Source organism: Tauraco erythrolophus, chromosome 5, assembly GCF_009769465.1.
Source record: "Tauraco erythrolophus isolate bTauEry1 chromosome 5, bTauEry1.pri, whole genome shotgun sequence".
Classification (NCBI taxonomy): domain Eukaryota; kingdom Metazoa; phylum Chordata; class Aves; order Musophagiformes; family Musophagidae; genus Tauraco; species Tauraco erythrolophus.
This window is the reverse complement of record NC_141469.1, coordinates 70113801-70131735: the sequence shown is the minus strand read 5'-3', so window position 1 is coordinate 70131735 and position 17935 is coordinate 70113801. Positions and strand designations below refer to the sequence as shown.

General features: G+C 42.1%; 2 protein-coding genes across 2 annotated transcripts in view; one reads left to right on the top strand and one right to left on the bottom strand.

The window, feature by feature from the left end:
- Positions 1-2052: 2052 nt before the first annotated feature.
- On the bottom strand, positions 2053-6851 carry FGG (fibrinogen gamma chain). Its single transcript, XM_009982028.2, has 9 exons — positions 6777-6851; positions 6641-6685; positions 6005-6188; positions 5804-5897; positions 4706-4836; positions 3917-4050; positions 3610-3794; positions 2597-2874; positions 2053-2252 (listed from the first exon to the last, which is right to left on the bottom strand). The coding sequence occupies exons 1-9, from the start codon at positions 6849-6851 to the stop codon at positions 2053-2055; spliced, it is 1326 nt and encodes a 441-aa protein (XP_009980330.2).
- Positions 6852-16883: 10032 nt separating this feature from the next.
- Positions 16884-17935, top strand: part of LOC147528743 (uncharacterized) — a 69639-nt gene continuing 68587 nt past the window's right edge. Inside the window, exons 1-3 of the mRNA XM_086611920.1 lie at positions 16884-17049; positions 17404-17504; positions 17835-17904. Coding sequence (XP_086468046.1) covers positions 16884-17049; positions 17404-17504; positions 17835-17904 — 337 coding nt within the window. The remainder of the gene's footprint in view (positions 17050-17403; positions 17505-17834; positions 17905-17935) is intronic.

Genomic DNA, 17935 nt, shown 5'->3' with positions numbered 1-17935 from the left:
ACTATATGTATATAGAATCATGGAATCGTTTAGTTTGGAAAAGACCTTTAAGACCATCAAGTTCAATTGTTAACTGCCAAGTCCACCATTAAACCATGTCCCTGAGCACCACATCTACACATCTTTTAAATCCCTCGAGGGATGCTGACTCAACCACTTCCCTGGGCAGCCTGTTATAATGCTTGATAAACCCTTTTGATGACAAATTTTTTCCTAATATCCAATCTAAACCTCTCCTGGTGCAACTTGAGTCTGTTTCCTCTTGTCCTATTGCTTGAAACTTGGGAGAAGAGACCAACACTCACCTCGCTACAACCTCCTTTCAGGTAGTTGTAGAGAGTGATAAGATCTCCCCGCAGCCTCCTTTTCCCGAGGCTCAACAACCCCATTTCCCTCAGCCGCTCGTCATAAGACTTGTTCTCTAGGCCCTTCGCCAGCTTCATTACTTTTCTTTGGACATGCTTCAGGACCTTAGCGTCTTTCTTGTAGTGAGGGGCCCAAAACTGAACACAGTATTCAAGGTGTGGCCTCACGAGTGCGAAGGACAGAGGACAATCACTTCCCTAGTCCTGCTGGCCACACTATTTCTGATACAAGCCAGGATTCTATTGGCCTTCTTGGCCATCTGGGCATACTGCTGGATCATATTCAGCTGGCTATCAAACAACACCTCCAGGTCCTTTTCTGCCGGGCAACTTTCCAGCTGCTCTTGCACAAGCCTGTAGCGTGGCATGGGGTTGTTGTGACCCAAGTGCAGGACCAGGCACTTGGCCTTGTTGAACCTCATACAGTTGGCCTCTGTCCATTGATCCAGCCTGTCCAGATCCCTCAGTAGAGCCTTTCTTTCCTCAAGCAGATCAACACTCTCATCTGCAAACTTACTGAGGGTGCACTCGATTCCCTCATCCAGATCATTGATAAAGATATTAAATAGAACTGGCCCCAACACTGACCCCTGGGGAACACCACTTGTGACTGGCCACCAACTGGATTTAATTCCATTTACCACAACTCTTTGGGCCCAGACATCTAGCCATTTTTTTGCCCAGCGAAGAGTACACCCATCCAAGACATGAGCAACCAGTTTCTCCAGGAGAATGCTGTGGGAAACGGTGTCAAAGGCTTTACTAAAGTCTAGGTAGACAACATCCACAGCCTTTCTCTCACCCACTAAGTGGGTCACCTTGTCATAAAAGGCTTCGGCAGGCAACGAGGCCTCTTTCGAGTTGCTATGTACTTTGATCTATGTAACAAATCAATTTCATCAGAAAACAGAACAAAAACTTTTGGAAACAAGCCACGTTTTATGGAGAAACAGCTCCAACGCTTGCCTCTGAACAAACAGCAGAAACTACTGGCATGCAACTCAGCAACGACCAAATCAAACAGGTTTGATCACAGTAACCTTCCAACCATCATAAAGTTTACTCTGTTTTGGTCGGCCAACAGCAGAACACAGATAACAAGTTCAGATTTTTTGTAATAATCCAAAATTTATTGAGAATTTGTACAGAAAAAAACCCCAACAAACATGTACAGAGGTAAGCACTCCTCAGAGAAGAGGCTTGGGCATTTTACAGTCAACGATGTTTTATAGTCAAAACTGAACTGTGTAATGTTAGGTACGTTCAGTGTCTAAGAGATAAAAGATTTGTTTTCTCTATTCAGACCAGTCTTTGCGAAATTGTCCCCTTACGAGTCTCCAACCTATAACAGAAAAAAAAAGAATGAGAATTTTAATGTTCTCCTAAAGAAAGAAGTACATAACGCTATGGTTACATGTTGATAGTGCTCATGTATAGTTATACTAGTTGGAAATTAAAAATCTAGCATTTAAAACACACGAAGGCAAGGAATTATTTCTGATCAGGAGACTATCTATTTATCTATCTGTTAAAAGAAATAGTAATGTGGAAGCTATACTAAAATCAAAGTGCGAATATTTCTGTGACAAAATGGTAAACAAAGCCAACTTCTCCAAGATGCAGTGAGCTTAACACTTCAGCTATCCATGCTTAGCATTTGGAATGATAACTATGTTCTGTTGTCATTTTAAATATCCCCTCGGCCCTGTGGTTGAACCTGTTTGGTGCTGCCTAAGTTGTGCTGCTGTCCATCTACTGAGAGTCTGTTGAATGGGATGATTTTCATTGCAGTTTTCTTCATGGAGTACCACCGGTTGCGCCAGGTTGCCCAGATAATGCCATTGTCGTATCCAGATGGAATTGCATCCTCTGATGTGTACACACCACCTAAAAAATATCAGTTGGAGCAAAACAGTTAGTTGCTTCCTAAAGTAGTACATGTGTATACACATTTTTCAGGTACTAACACCTCCATGGCATCCCTGGGCATGCTAACAGGCCCCGCTCACTGCCCATCTCCCCCTAGTTTGCTTCTCTCAGGACAAATTCTCCCACTTCAGGCTGGAAAGCAGACACAAGTTCCTATTGCTGGTGTTTTAAGTTACTGCAAAGAATGGGCGACTTCAGCTTTGGAAAACCAGGTGGCAAAGCATACTCAATGAAAACAACTCATTTTTCTTTGTCACTGAAACGTGGTGTCCTGAGTTATAGGTATTTAGAAGATACTTTACCTATATAATATTTGCCATTGAGGTGGGCAGCATGACATCTATTCATCCACCATCCAGATCCATCTTGCTCAGCACAGTTGCCAGCAAAGTTATCATTGTCATTATCATAGGTACTGAACCGCATGCCATTATGAAAGGTAAAAGATTTATCGCTTGGATCGTCTCCAAAATCAAAACCATCAAAGGCATCCCCGGCTTCACCACCAATAAAGTAGGCATAAGTCAGTCGATACTTGTCTTCTTCACTTCCCACTTTGAACACAGCATAGTCAGCAGTGCTGTTAACAAAGGATAACAGTGAGTATGAGCATGCTGAATTACCAGTGCGTGCACAAATTAAAAATACATAGGTGTTAGAACTGCAAAAAAGGCATTTAAGGCATCCTAGCCTTTGGAAATGAATTGGTTTTGCATGATTATGTGCTTCAGTTCAGTGACATGCATCCAACCAACTTTTGTGCTCCAGCATCAGGCATGTTTTCGGACTACTAGTCTTCAGTGATGCATGAAATATCTACATTATATAAACGCACACACATATATCTCCCAGGTTCATAATGTTTAGGCTTACTTAAGTCATGAGGAAATTCTTGGTGAGAGGAAGGAGTGGATGTCTCAAGAGACAGCAAGGATAGTAAGCCTTCCTGGGGAATGGAATATATAGAATAGAATAGAATAGAATAGAATAGAATAGAATAGAATAGAATAGAATAGAATAGAATAGAATAGTTCAGTTGGAAGGGACCTACAACAGTAATCTAGTCCACAAGACGTGAAGAAACTTGAAGAGAAGAAACAGATTCCTTCTGCCAAATAAGCTACAGCTGCTAGCACATGGCCTTCAGACACATGCGTGTGCCTGGCAGCAAGTCACACATGGTGTTATTGCAGTGTCCTATGCATGTTAGCAGGTCTAAGGGCTCATCATTTTTTCAGAGCATTGTACAAACTGAGGAAGCAGTGGGAGCAGTAGGTTGTAAGCCGCCATTTTCAGGAGCATCATGAGCAAGTACCCTTTTTTGCCATTCCAGTCCTCCAGTTCTACTCGTAAGGTGTATGGCAGAGTGGACTGTGTAGTTATTAAATGGATCTTTTCATTGCCCAGCCAGAATTCAGTGGTGTCGTCTGGGGACAGATGTCCAAATCCTTCCTTGTACTGAATCCAATTTCTCTTGAAGTCCTCACTCCCATCCAGTCTCTGGGGAAAACCAAAAACAAAACCAAAAACCTCAATCAAAGAGTTATGTATCTTCTGTAGGTAAATAAAAACAGTGCTGACGCAATAAGCTTGCTCATGGTAATAATACACAAGCGACATACCCTCTGTAATACTGTCCAGCCGTTGCCATATGAGTCAATCTCACAGTAGACTAGGAATGACTGCTTGGCTTTTTGAGGCTTGATAAAGTAAAGACCACTTTTTCTGGCACCTTTATTTGCAATGTCTTGACAATCTGAAGTGAAGATATTCAGAAGATTGTTATTAATCTAGCTACAGTTCTCACATTTCTTTGGTATTGTAATTTTCTTAATGCAAGAAATACAATTCATTAAAGTGTCGTTGTTCCAAAGTTAGCTACTTAATCCACATGTTTTAATGTCATTGCCATAAAATTCTACTAAAGGTCACAGAACTTGTGTATTATGAGGAAGAATTTAGTTTCACATACAGCTTAAGCAACTTAAATGCAAAATACAGTAATTGCATTAATTTCTACAGCAACAAAAATGGCATTTTTGGAGCTAATGGATTTTTTTCCAGGTGACTCAGTAGAAACGTGATAATGAATTACCTTCTGTTTGTCTCATCTCCATAGAAACTCTGCTCCTGACCCTCACGTTTAGCATACATTTTGGGATAATCATATTTTGGCCAAAAATGACAAAGCAGCGAGTCGAACAAGACCTCTGTTCCATCTGAATGCCCTGTTTGCAGACATCTATCTAGCACTTACATTGATCCAAGCACTGGTTTCAGAACTTACAATCTTATATACCTTTGCAGAAATCTATGGCCCGTAAGATTAGAAATAACTCATCGCTGTGGTGCCAACTGGTGATATTTGTAACTGAATTAACCCTCTACCATACAAGAAGCATTTTGCACACCTCTTCCAGTTGTCTCCTGTATTTCAGCTGTGTCTCTGCATGGCTCCTGACAGTGTGGCTCAAGCTCAGCAATCTTCTCTCTCAGCTGTGTGATCCTGTTGTTGTTCAATATATGCGTATCTGTCAACTGTCTGGACAGAGAGACGTAAAAAATTGGCTTGTTGTTTCAGCTGTTTCTGAATATGTAACACACATTTCCCTGCACACATGCCTCACTTATGTAGCATGCTACTACATACACCCCTGTAAAAGGAGGTGCCTCTGTTAGCACGGATATTTAAAGTTGAGGAAACTTGCCAAAATGTGAAAGCACGCACTTAATCTTATGCAAAACTTCACTGTAATTGGCAAAACTCAAACCAGTAACTGTTTTTTTCATATTATATGAATATAACTCTATGGAAATTTTTCCTTTGTTCTCCTGAAGTAAATGATCAATTATTCCTCTTTAACTATAGATGCATTTGTAAAACATAAAAGCTATAAATAAACTGCTGCAAGTGTCAGAATGCCTAAATCATCTTTGACAGAATGTTATAGAAGGGGAGATTTTTCTACGTTCAGGTAAAAAACCCATACCCTTAATATTTAGGAAAGTTAATGACGTTTTCAATGTCAATTTACAAAAGACCGCCACTGAGTTTATAGTTACTTATGATTTATACCAATGTAACTGAGCTGATTTTCATGGATATATGCAGCAAAATTAGCTAGAGTAAATGATTGTACAAATATTCCAAACACTCTGCACTAGAGTATAAACTCATATTAATGAAATCTCCAAAGGTAATGAAAAAAAATATTTAGGAGTAGCTGGTATAGCAAAATAAATGTAAATAAAAATATCGCCATGCTTCCTGATATTTTTATCTTGCACTTCTTGCACAATTAATGGCTTATGCAGATGAGCAGAGACTGCAATATCAGATCCTCATGATCTTCCTGTGTCTTGCTAGGCAGCTACTATTGACAGTGTGGGCACAGTGGTCCACATGAGCACAAAAAATCTTTCTGAGGGAGCCTTAGCTGCACTTGATAAAAGAACAGAGAGAAAATTACTTGAATTGTCAAGCGATACAAAAAGTGGAAGACACCTACTGTATGGTAGTTTCATGAGACAAAATAGTGTTTTCATATCTGATAATTTCTTCAATTATTTTCTTGGACTTCTTAGTAAAATCATCAACTGAACCTGTAAAACAGACAAAGGTAACAAATGAGAGCAGTTAGGCAAATTAAAAACCAAGAAAACTACATAAATTTTATTTTTTGGTTGTGTAGTTATTCTTATAGTCTCACTTGGTAGTGTCTGCTTCTCTGGAGGATAGAGACTTTGGATGTGTTGAATCAAATAGTCTGCCGTTCCTGTGGCGTTAGTAATTTGCCGCAAAATTCTCTCCATTTCCTGCAGTTCATTATCCATAGTGAGACGGTATTTATTAAAGAAATCCGCAATGCCACAGGTCGTCGGGCAGTAGCTACCCTAAAGAGGAAAGAATAATAATTGGTAATGTTTTAGGAGCGCAAAAAGGAGAGCAGAATATTTGGACTGGGGCACTTTCAGGCACCGCTTATACAAACGATTGAGGATAAAAAAGGGCAGGCATTTGCCACTTTGTCTGCAGTATTCAAATTTACAGAGGCAGTTTAGTTTCACGCTGTGTGTACATACACACACAGCGCAAGAACACGGTGCATGCTGTTACTTGTAGCACCTCCTGGATATATGCTTTTGTCAACAGTGCAGCCCCCCTTGCATTTTTACCAAGCGTATACCTCTATTAATAGGTAACGGGTTTAAGCACAGCGCATTTAATAAGTATCGAGAATAACAAAGAAGATCAAACAAAGCTACAAGTGATAATGGTAGTTAATAATCGGCGTAGGAAAGTTTTAATTAGACTCAAGATAAAAGAAAATTGTTCAGGTACTTACAAATCGCTCATCTAATATGCAGCAGTTTTCTCTGGTAGCCACGTACTGAAGAGAAGAAAGAAGACAATTTTCAGTTAATTTTCTCCGATGGCATTTTCCACGCCGATGCGTTTTCTAACATCATCTCTTCACTTACCGCCATGCTGGTCGAAAAGAGCAGGGAGAGGAGTGGCCCCAGGGGAGCCCAGCTCCGTAACCTCAGCACCATCATGTCTGTCCCACCGGGCACTGCCGCCTGCTCGGTGCGAGTTGTGCAGGCAGCAGCCGAAAATGTTGAGCCCAGCCGAGGGTGGCAGCGGTTTAAGGGAACAAGCTGAAGCTGGGGGCGGGCACCCGGAGGTGACGGGAAGAGGTGGGGTAAGGGTTTGAGGTGGATTCCCAGAATTTGCACACATCTCTCACTCCTCCCATTTTCAGAACCTGCTTCCCACTTACCCACTTGATCTCTGCTGCAGCCAGGAGATCTCAGGGGAGGTGGGAAGCTGAGACTAGGCATGGAGATACTACTACTAGTAACACAAGTGCAAGAACACATGTAAGAACACATGGCTTCTGGATAGGGCTGGCCGAATTTCAGTGAAACAGCATGAGGAAAAGCCACAGTAACTATCTGAATTACATGTAACAACTACCAATAGCCTAACAATAAATACTAAGAGTTACATTAAAATTTCGCGGTTACATGCCACTTTCCTGCCACGGATCTCAATGTGCTTTGCAAAGAGAATTGATATCATTCTCCACATTCTGCAGAAGACAAAACTGAGGCAGAGAAAGTTATGAAGTCACACTGGGTGGCGGGACAACTGGAAAAGAAGCCTGTGGTATTTCTCGCAGTCAATGAAAGCATGAATCTTCCCTGACCTTCAGCTGAAGGAGTCCATTTGAATGACCTTGGTCAAAGCTTCATTGCTGGAGAGCTAATGTTGTCAGTATCTATCTGCCTTATTCAATACACCTACAAGACCGGTGACAGGCTCCCTCTTCTGCTACAGGCTTTATGCCAGCCAAATTATTTTATGTATCTGCTTCTGCTTCCTATCTGTATTAATAGCATTAATAGCTTTCTACTGATCCCCTGCACCTGATCTTCAGGCTGTGGCTTCTCTAGATAAAGCCTGCTTTTGTGTCTGTACATTATCATGTCTGATGGGACAATGTTGAATGAAACTTTTGACTTCAATACATTTTTGACCAAATGATGAAAGAATGAGGTGACTGGGGCTCACTGCTAGATCTGTGGCTACTGGCTTCAGCTTTGTGATGTCAGGAAAGTGATTTCACCTTTTTACAGCAAGATCGATGTTTCAGCTTTGCTTAATAGGTATTTAAAATCCATGAAAAAAAGCACTCTATAGAAGTGAGACGTTATATTATTACAAGGTCAGATATGATTGTGCTCTGAAACATGGAGAGTTCCTGACCTGTATATCCTCTTTTCATCCGGTCACATTTGGTGAACCAGAAAGTTTCCCACCAAGCCACATATTGCCAGAAGGAGACATGAGCATTTATGATGATAAAAATAAAATTTGTGGGGCACTTATGTGAAGCCGAAGCACTTTTCATGGGAGACTTGGCTTTCCAGTAACTGTACTGATGACCAGTGAGTTAGCTGCCAGGCTGCCAAAAGTCCTTTGCAAAGGATGACCGATGCTAGAAGTTTACCCTTACGAATCTGGCACTAATACCTTCAAGAGTCATGTGCAGGACGTGCTTCTGTTGTCCTTACTGATACAAATAAGATATGGCTCCACCTTTTACATGGTTAGTTCTGTTTCCTAAAGAGCGAAAATAAAGTAAATAAAACTGGGTAAAAGTTTACCTGCTCTTGTGTTTCCTACTGTTGCTTCATTAATGCCATTAACATGGACTCAGGAAACTACCAGTGAATCTCATTGCCACTGCTGCTCACGCACTGCTTGAACTTGCTTTGTTGCTTCATTGGCTGCAGGTCATGACATGGGGTCCAGAGGATCCTAGAGATACAATTTCAGTGGCACTGTATCACCAGGATTCCCTTAGATATGATAATAGAGTGTGAGTAGGTTGCTGGTATGAACTTTGTAAAATAACTGGCCCAGCTTCAACTGCAGATGTGCACCCAAGAGTGTAGATGGGCACATACTGTTCATGACACGAAAGCTGAACCACGTGACACAAACTAGTTATCTCTCATCCTTTAACAGAGCAAAGAACATGCCCTTCCCTTTTGTTACTACTAGTAGTACATGTAGGCTTGAAACTCTTTCAGAAGAATATTTGGTTACAGAATACAGAAAAATGTGTCTTGTGTCCCTAGGCAAGAATTTCGGGAGTCAGAACAACATGATGACAACAATCAACACTGGCAGTAATAGCTTAGTTAATCTTGAGATAAAATGCCTAACGTTTTAGAACTAAAACATGAGAATGGTTGTAATAAAATAATTTCAATCCACAAATAGAGTTTCATTGTTCTAGATAATTGGTTAGTTGGGTTGGTAAAACGAAAGGATCATTAGCCCACAGATGGGTCAGGATTAGGAAAACTGAATTTTCAGTGAGGTTCCTGTGTTACACAATGTTATCACTGTACAGATTTACATTTAGGAAGGAACTGATATTAAACATTGTTTTAATGATTACCAAATATGTGTACACTGCATTTATAAGTGTTGCCTAGTTGTGCTTTGGGTTGCAACCACTTGTACTTCTTAGCAGAAGGTGTAAATATTTAAACCTCCGGAAATTTTTGTTTGCTTTACTGATAACATGGTCATCATTTAGCCTTGAATAATTAATGCTTTCATATATTTGATTCCTTTTCTTCCATGGTTTCACTTTACATGACTTAGAAATAACTTATTTCTGCTTTCATTCAGATGAAAATAACGTGTGTTCTCAGTGGAACAGCCATGTAGTATTTTTTCTCCAATACATACCATTTTGTCTTGGTTGGTCCTGGCTGCAAAATAGCTGACCCATTTACCGAACAGAAGTGCTAGAGACCTAGTTGTACCTTGCAACGTGTCCAATATAATTTGACTGTGTGATTTTCTGGCCAGTTTTTGTTTTGTTTTGTTTTGTTTTTCCAGTAAGTCTATTTGCTGATTTGGTAACAGATGAGGAACAGTTCATGTAGCACAGGCAGAAGGAAGAGTTCTCAAATTCAGTTTACTTTTTTCTTGCAATTTATTTTTTGAGTAAACAGTAAAGGTGAATCGTTATTGTTTTAAAGAGCCTTCTTTGATTCAATTTCGATTAGTATTTTTGTCAAACAGCCACTGGGAGAGCATCCAAGACCTTCCCGTTACAGTAAATCTTCCCTTAGAAATACAAATCAGAAGAAATATGCTTCTATTTGTGAATTGGTTCCTGGATATCAGAGTATTCTTATGGCTGTCTTGGAAAAATAAAATGTTTTTCAAACATGACTCATACTTACATGCCTTAAGAATCTAAATTGAAAAATCAGTCTATACCATTTCAGAAATGCTACCGTGATCCATTTTAACATTTCCAATGGGGTTTTGTTATTAACTGGAATAATTCAGTGGACTTTATTTGAACTTGCATTTTTTTCAGATGCTCTAGAAGTTAATTTTCTTATGTAAAAATAAATATAAAAAACAACTGTTGAAAACCCCCAAAAAGAAAGATTGAAAAAATTGCATACTTTGCTTTGCAAACCATCATCAATATGCATTACCCTGCTTGAACTACCAGTAAGCTATACAGATTAGTGGGCAAAATCCCCTTCGTTCAGCCAATTAGTGAGTGAGGGACAATTAGGATGAGAAAGAGACAATTACAATGTTGTCTAGTATTGAAGTTATGCTGCTGGTTTGTTACAAAACCAACTGCTCTACAAACAGAAGCACAAAAGTGAAAATAAAAAAAAAAAATGTTTTGTAACCCATCTTTCTCTTTCTCTTTCAATATTCCAAACTTGGGCAAAAGGTAAATGGCAACATTTTTGTCTATTGGATAGTCTACTCTGTGCAACAGTCTTCTTCCTCACCCTTTCTAAAGTGAAATGCCTGAAGGATTCCTGAGTCAGCAAAAATCAGTTGCTCTGTTGGGAAAAGCTTTAATTTCTTTTCCCTGATGACACCAGCACAGAAATTCACTACACGTCTGTTCAAATACAGCCTGGAAATTGTTCTGTTTCTGAGGAAAACTATGAAATTTATTGATTTCCTGTCAGCTGTGGCTTTCCATTTTGGAAAGTATTCATGGGATATTTTGCTGCACGCACACCGTGGATACAGAAAGGACACTTTCACTTGTTTAGAACATATTCTTAAATAATGATGGGATATTATATTTTTTAAAATCTAAGCAGGGAATCTCCACTGATGTGTGACTGCTAAATCATTTGGTTTGTGACTCATGTTCTAGTGGTCATTTTTCCCAGCATGTTTTCTATAGGATATAGCAATGTAAAAGACCCTTTGATTTCTGCAAAGAATAACCAAACATTTTTATATAGCTGATGTGTCTTATTTTGATTTCAAATATTATTAAAAGCAAATTTTCAAAAGTGTTTACCAATCAAAAAGGCCCCACATCAAGGCACCTTGTCATTAAAGTACTTCTGAAAATACCTCATGTCCATAAGCCAGATGTTTGATAGTTTCAATGAGCTATTATCTTATTATTTTAAAATCCTATATTCTTTCTTTCCAGTGCTTACTTACTTTGATATATTTCAGATTTTATTTAAATTTCATTCAAATCTTAACAAATTAAGACAGAACTTATCTCCTAAAAGCAACAGAAATGTGATATAAAGGAACAAAATCAATATAGTTCAGAAGATTACATATATTATTGGTTTCTCACAACTGAGGTTTTTCTGAGTCCTAGAGCATAGAACGCTAAAAATATACTACAGGTACTACAACTCCCCAAACCATGTGTTGGGATCAGTTAAATATCATTATTGAGCTTTGAGTTGTTTGTGCCTTATATAGGGGTATTAGATGCAACATCGCAAATTCTCTCCCTTTACTGATTTACAGAGATCATTTTCAACTATTGATTCACTTAGAAAAGGTTGGTTTTCAGACTGTCTGCAAAAGAGAGATTGCAATGTATGCTTTACCTTGAGGGCAAGAGCAGTGAACTCCATTTGTTAAATAAAGAGATGCACTAATTTGTGGGAATGAGATAAGTAATAAATTCAAATATTTGCTGGATATTTTGTAATTAGTTGAGAGGACAGAGGCTCAATAACTAAACAGAGTCTACTCAATAAACTAAAATATTTGTTGGTAGCTGCTGATAGTATTGGTTTGAACTTATTTACAGTAACATTAAAGGAAACTCAGCAAAAAATGTAATATATTTCATGATAAAACCCTGGCCTGTGAAATACTTTGCCTGTACTTTTTTAAGCAATCAGAGGAAGCTTGACTGTCAGAAAAATCCCAGAAAAATAACGGAAAGTACATTTGCTTTGAAAAAATGTACCCTGCATTGTCTGCTCTGACTTTCAGGATGAGCTCTGAACACTATTAATTCAGGATGACGGTAGTAGAAGAATTAATTTCACATTTCCTTTACACATCATCTGTGCTCCATACTGGTGCACAAATCTGCTTACAGGGAGGGAAGCATAGGACTAAATTTGAAACATTAATGGCAGTAGCATAATAAAAGTAAATCTAAGCATTTAGAGTCACTGAGGGAAACTGACGTTCAGACTGACCTACATTTGAACCATGAACAGGAAAGAGATTATATTCTTTAATTGTGTTTTTTTTTTTTTACTCTGTAACCTTTTTCTTTCTCCAGCATAAAAATTAAAGCCAGAAGATTTTTTTCCCCCCCTTCCTTCTTGCAATTTATGAGAGAATTAAAAATCAGGCTCAGTCTTAAAAGTTGTACATTAAGCAATGGACCAAAAGGATGTGGACTCCTACCATGTGACAGAATTATGGTATCTATTATTCTTGACCCATATCCCCCATAATGGGCCACAGACAGAGTCAAGCTTTTTACTAGCACCTTCATGTATGAATTTCATACAGGCTTGTTACTGACTGTAGCTGCTTCTGAACTTCACTGACAACGACACAGTGCCATCTGATGTCCTCAAAGAGCAATACACTGTTTCTAAAACCTGTTAAATCACATAAAGGCCAAAATCTCAAAATTAAGACTCGACCATCGCAGAACATTGCTTCCCAAGCCTACCAGGAAAAAACTCTCTAAATAACTTACCTCTGTTTTGATCAAAGCAATCCTAACATTGTGTGTAAAACAATGGGCTCTGAGCTAACCCTTACTGCTCATGATGGAATCATGATGATGACAATGAAAACTCCCAGTCTTTATTATAAGAAAATCATCTGAGTAATCAAATGGAGGAATACAGGGAGTGTATAAGTTACTTTCACCGATAAAAGCTTATTAAATAACCTTCTTACCTATGCACAATTCTAAATTGATTAAGAAACATATTCGCTGGAGGGACCAACAGAACACTGGCTTTGATCCCTTCGTCTCTTTGGTGCACCATTGCAAATAAAGGAAACAATCCTAAATCCTTCCCTGGTGTTTTTGGCAGACCAACTAATAGGTGTGTCTTAGTATTTTATATACATTGGATAGTCTCTCACACACAAGTAAACATCCATATGCAAATTTGCTAAAATTGTATTTAAGGTTCCATAAGGGCCTTAAAATGATTTCTGACAAAGCAAGATCCAGCCCTTCACAGAACCATGGGCAGTTGCTGTCAAAATCCATGCTGTGAAAATATTTGAAATACACTAAAAGAATAAAGCACTTTCCAGATTTCAAGAGTGTTCTACCAATGCACACACATGCATGTGAATACTTATATCTTAATATATATGAATTGCATTTGTCCATCCGTGGCGAAATGCCATACATTTGCCTCTCTGCCGAGTGCAGACAGCACAGGGGAAGCTGGCAGGAGCAGATGACACTTTTTGGGGCCGGAGATCGTTTTGCGTGCAAGGCGGGAGCAGACGGCGGTGAAACACAGCCATCTACCGGCCTCTCGTTCACTTTTTGAGCAGCCTTGTCTTCTCACGTCCAGAAATTCGGTTTTGCAGCATGAAATCTTGGCCCAACTCATTTCAACGGGAGTTTTACTTACATTCATGGGTTGTAAATCATTAAGTTTGTTAGTGATTGGCACTTATTTTGGGTATATTTAAGGAGAGAAGTGAGTGAGGACTGCAGCACGTTGATTACGGAGTCTCAGCCAAGGTAAACTGCATTTGAATTTCACCACAGGATTTGAGCTCATTGCAAGAAGTTGCCGAGGATGAGCCATGTTTCCTGCTGCGTTACAGTATGTTGGAATCTTACTGCAATGAATTCCGTATTGAAACGCACATGGAAGACACTTCAGAATTTAACTACAGAAAGTATTTGTCTTTATGGCTATACTGGTAGCAGCATGTTTTGTACCACACAGTGCTCTTTCTAGTTCTTGCTTCAATGTTTAATTTAAGGAGCTATAATAAATATATATTGGTATATTTAGGACAAAGCTATCTGGAGTCAGCTACGTATATGCAACATTTTTTTTTTCCTACTGTGATTATTTGGATGTTTACTAGTTTATGGGGGCTCAAAACCTACAAGCTTTCAACATAATAATTAAATACTTTAATAAGTTCAGTCCTCTCCACGTGCAGAGAACCAACTTTTCTTTCCCTATGACCTCCTTGGTTCTGCCTGTTTAGTTACTGAGCACAGAAACTGTTCACCACTTTTTAGGCACTGTAAATGTCAGAAGATGATGCTTTATGGCCTTTTTGCAATAGGAAAACATTGCAGCTTCCTAAATAAAGAAGCAAATTCTAAGATTACGGTATGATTATTTTCTGTCTTCTCTCAACTGCATAATTTCTAACTGCAATTAGAAATTAGTCTAATTGGATGCTTTACCCACAATTTTCAAAAGTACTTACTTAAATATTTTCAACATGGCTACTTTTTAGATCAGTAAAACCACCTCTCGTCATCGTATACTTAGCATCATCAGCACACACTGAATGCTGTATTTTTCAGCATTCCTGCAAAGATCCTGAATTTTATTAATGTTTCATTTGCAAGAGACTATTCAAAACCACCTAGAATCAAAACATGTGTTAAGGCAGACATAGCAGTTACTGCATCAGATCAGCACACAAGACTCATATTCAGTCACAGTCCCTGTTGTATCAGACAAAGGATGTGGCTTTTCTCTAGACAAGGAATCACTCTGAGGTACCTCCACACGACTAGCCCTCTATGGAGATGTTCAAATGCAGCCCTCCGATTCAGACTTCAGGATTGGGAAATAATTTCATAGAATCATAGAATGGTTTGGGTTGGAAGGGACCTTCAAGATCATCTAGTTTTAATGCCCCTGCTTTGGGCAGGTACAGTTTCCCCTAAGTCAGGTTGCTCAAAGCCTCATCCAACCTGGCCTTGAACACTTCCAGGGATGGGGCAGCCACAACTTCTCTGGGCAACCTGTTCCAGTGCCTCACAACCCTGAGAGTGAAAAATTTCTTCCTTATATCTAATCTAAGTCTACCCTCTTTCAGTTTAAAGCCATTGCCCCTTGTCCTATCACTACATGCCCTCTCCAGCTTTTTTGTAGTACCTTTAGGTACTGGAAGGCTGCTATAAGATCTCTCTGGAGCTTTCTCTTCTCCAGGCTGAGCAACCCCAACTCTCTCAGCCTGTCTTCATAGCAGAGGTGCACCAGCCCTTGGATCATCTTTGTGGTCCTCCTCTGGACTGGCTCCAACAGTTCCATGTCCTTCTTATGTTGAGGTCCACAGAGCTGAAGGCAGTACTGCACGTGGGGTCTCATGAGAGCATCAATAGTTACCATCAATGTTGGGGTGGCACTGCCTACTTTTCTGGCAGACAATATCAGCATTCATCTGCCTATTTCCCAACCCATTTGCTTGAAAAGGGGAAAGAAATGTGCTTGCTGTTGACCTGGGGCCTTAAAGTCTGGGTCCAGATGTGTTCGAGTCTGGTTTTCATTTAGGGTGGTGTTGGTGCAGTTGTTCCCAAGATCAGGGATGAATTGTGGAGTTGGTGCTTTGGCAGCGAGAGGGCTCTAGATAGGGTTCCTAGCTAGGCTTAGGGTTCTAAATCACATGCTAGAGCAGGTTCTAGGTCACTTGTTGGTTCTAGATTGTGTTCCAGATCATGTTCTAGGTCACCTGTTGGTTCTAGGTCACTTGTTGGTTCTGGATCGGGTTCCAGGACAGCAGTTTGTTCTGAAGGAGAGGATGGGTTTTTCTTTACTTTTTTTCTTCTTTTGAGAGGAAGGCTCATAGAATGGTGATCCTGTCATCCTCCCATAGCAGAGCAGAGGGGCACAATCACCTCCCTCGACCTGATGGCCACATTTCTTTGCATGCAGCCCAGGATATGGCTGGCTTTCTGGGCTGCTAGCGCACATTGCCGGCTCATGTTGAGCTTCTCATCAACCAGCACTCCCAAGTCCTTCTCCTCAGGGCTGCTCTCAATCCATTCTCTGCCCAGCCTGTACATGTGCTTGAGATTGTCCTGACTGAGGAGCAGTACTTTGCACTTGGCCTTCTCCCTATATACTGCGGAATTTGCTGGTTAGCTGTCATTTACCTCATGACTAGAAATTGATTCTGGGACCTGAGAAACACTTCCTGTCAAAACTGAGGTATGCACTCCCACGGAAAGCCTTATTTTTTAATAAACGCGTTTTTTATTTAGGGGAAGAGGAAAGGTTCCCATAAAGATTTGCTAACCAGACTATCTGACATAGTTTTGACATTACAACCCTGAACGAGGCTTCCACTTTCAAGGTTAACCGCCGCGCCCCACGCGTGGCGGTTCGGCAGTGACAGGGTGCCCTTCCCAGCCCCGCAGCACTCAGGGATGCGGCAGCCCCAAACCCGCCGGCCACTGATCCGCGTCCGGCGCGGGCCAGAATGGGACCAGATGCCCCGTTCAGGCACCTCCTGGAGCGCAGCCACGGCAGCGCTCCAGCTGCCCGGCGCTCCGCGCTGCGCATTGCGCGCCAGCCGCGCCGGGCAGGCGCTGCCGGGGCTCCCGTCGTGTTCCCCAGCAAACGGCGTCGGGTCTTTCCCCGAACACCCCGCAGCCTCCCGGCGCGCCCCCGCCAATCTGTTCGGCCCCTGCCGCGGGTTGGGCCGGGCCGGGGCGGAGCGGACCCCGGGGCGGGCCTCGGCCTCAGCGGAGGGCGGCGCCCACGACTCCGCCGGCCGCCACCATGAGCTGCGCCGCTGTGCTGGCCCGTCGGGGGCCGCGGCTCCTGGGGGCTGCCGCCCGCCCGGCCCGCTGGAGCAGGCGGCGCAGCGACGGCTGCGAGCCCCCGGCGGGCGCCGCGGTGCGCATCGGCTGCGCCTCGGGCTTCTGGGGGGACACGGCGGCCGCAGGTAGGCGGCGGCGCGGGGTTGGCGGCGGGGGCGGCGGCGAGGCCCGGCCGGGCGGCGGATGTGCTCGTTGGGGCGCCGAGGCCCGGCGAGGCCGCCGGTGGGGCGCGCAGGCAAGCGGCGCCCGGCAGCGCCGCAAGCAGCCCCGTTGCGTAAGCGGCGGGGCCGGGGCTGCCGCTGCACGCCCGGGGAGGGCGGGCCGCGGGCGGGGGCGTCGCCGAGGGCAGGGCAGGGCGGGGCGGCCCGGCCCGGCCCGGCCCGACTCTCCTCAGCCCGCCCCTCCTCAGCCCGGCCCCGCGGCAGCCTCCGAGTGGGGGCACCGCGGCGCTGACGGTGGGTTCTCCCCTGTCCCGCCAGTGCCGCAGCTCCTGTACGGAGGGAAGCTGGATTTCCTCGTTTTCGATTATCTCTCCGAGATCACCATGTCGCTGCTGACGGCCGCCAAAGCCCGGTCTCCCGTGAGTAGCCGCCGGGAGCCTCTGCCCAGCCCCGGCGAGTGCCGGGCGGGTGGGCTCCGGTACCTCCCCTACAGCCCCGGTCCCGCTCGGAGTCTGTTTAAAACATGTCGGGTTATGGGGACGTCTTTGCTTTTGTATACTCCTGTCTTGCATATATTTATTTTCATATATTCAATTTCATCTAGTAAAAGCATCCATGTCCTTTATAGCGTTGTCCAAACGTTTTAAGAGCTAGTTTTTCTTCCCTGTTTACTCTTTTCTGTTAACCAAGAAAAGGAATTGGGTTGACTTAACCGTAACAAAGTGGTTTACATTTTTTAATTATTTCAGGCTTTAGGTTACACTCCGGATTTTGTCTCTGCTGCTATGGCTCCCTATATAAAAGATATTCACAGGAAAGGTATGCTGCTCTTCTTGTGAATTCGTGTATT

What these genes read in the sequence shown, in the direction of transcription:
- FGG (XM_009982028.2), bottom strand. Translation starts at nt 6,851, where the DNA reads ATGATGGTGCTGAGGTTACGGAGCTGGGCTCCCCTGGGGCCACTCCTC. An exon ending in GCATATTAGATGAGCGATTT is followed by an intron (nt 6,189 to 6,640) that starts GTAAGTACCTGA and finishes TTTCCTCTTTAG; the next exon opens with GGTAGCTACTGCCCGACGAC. An exon ending in GACTGGAATGGCAAAAAAGG is followed by an intron (nt 2,875 to 3,609) that starts GTACTTGCTCAT and finishes CTTTGTTAACAG; the next exon opens with CACTGCTGACTATGCTGTGT.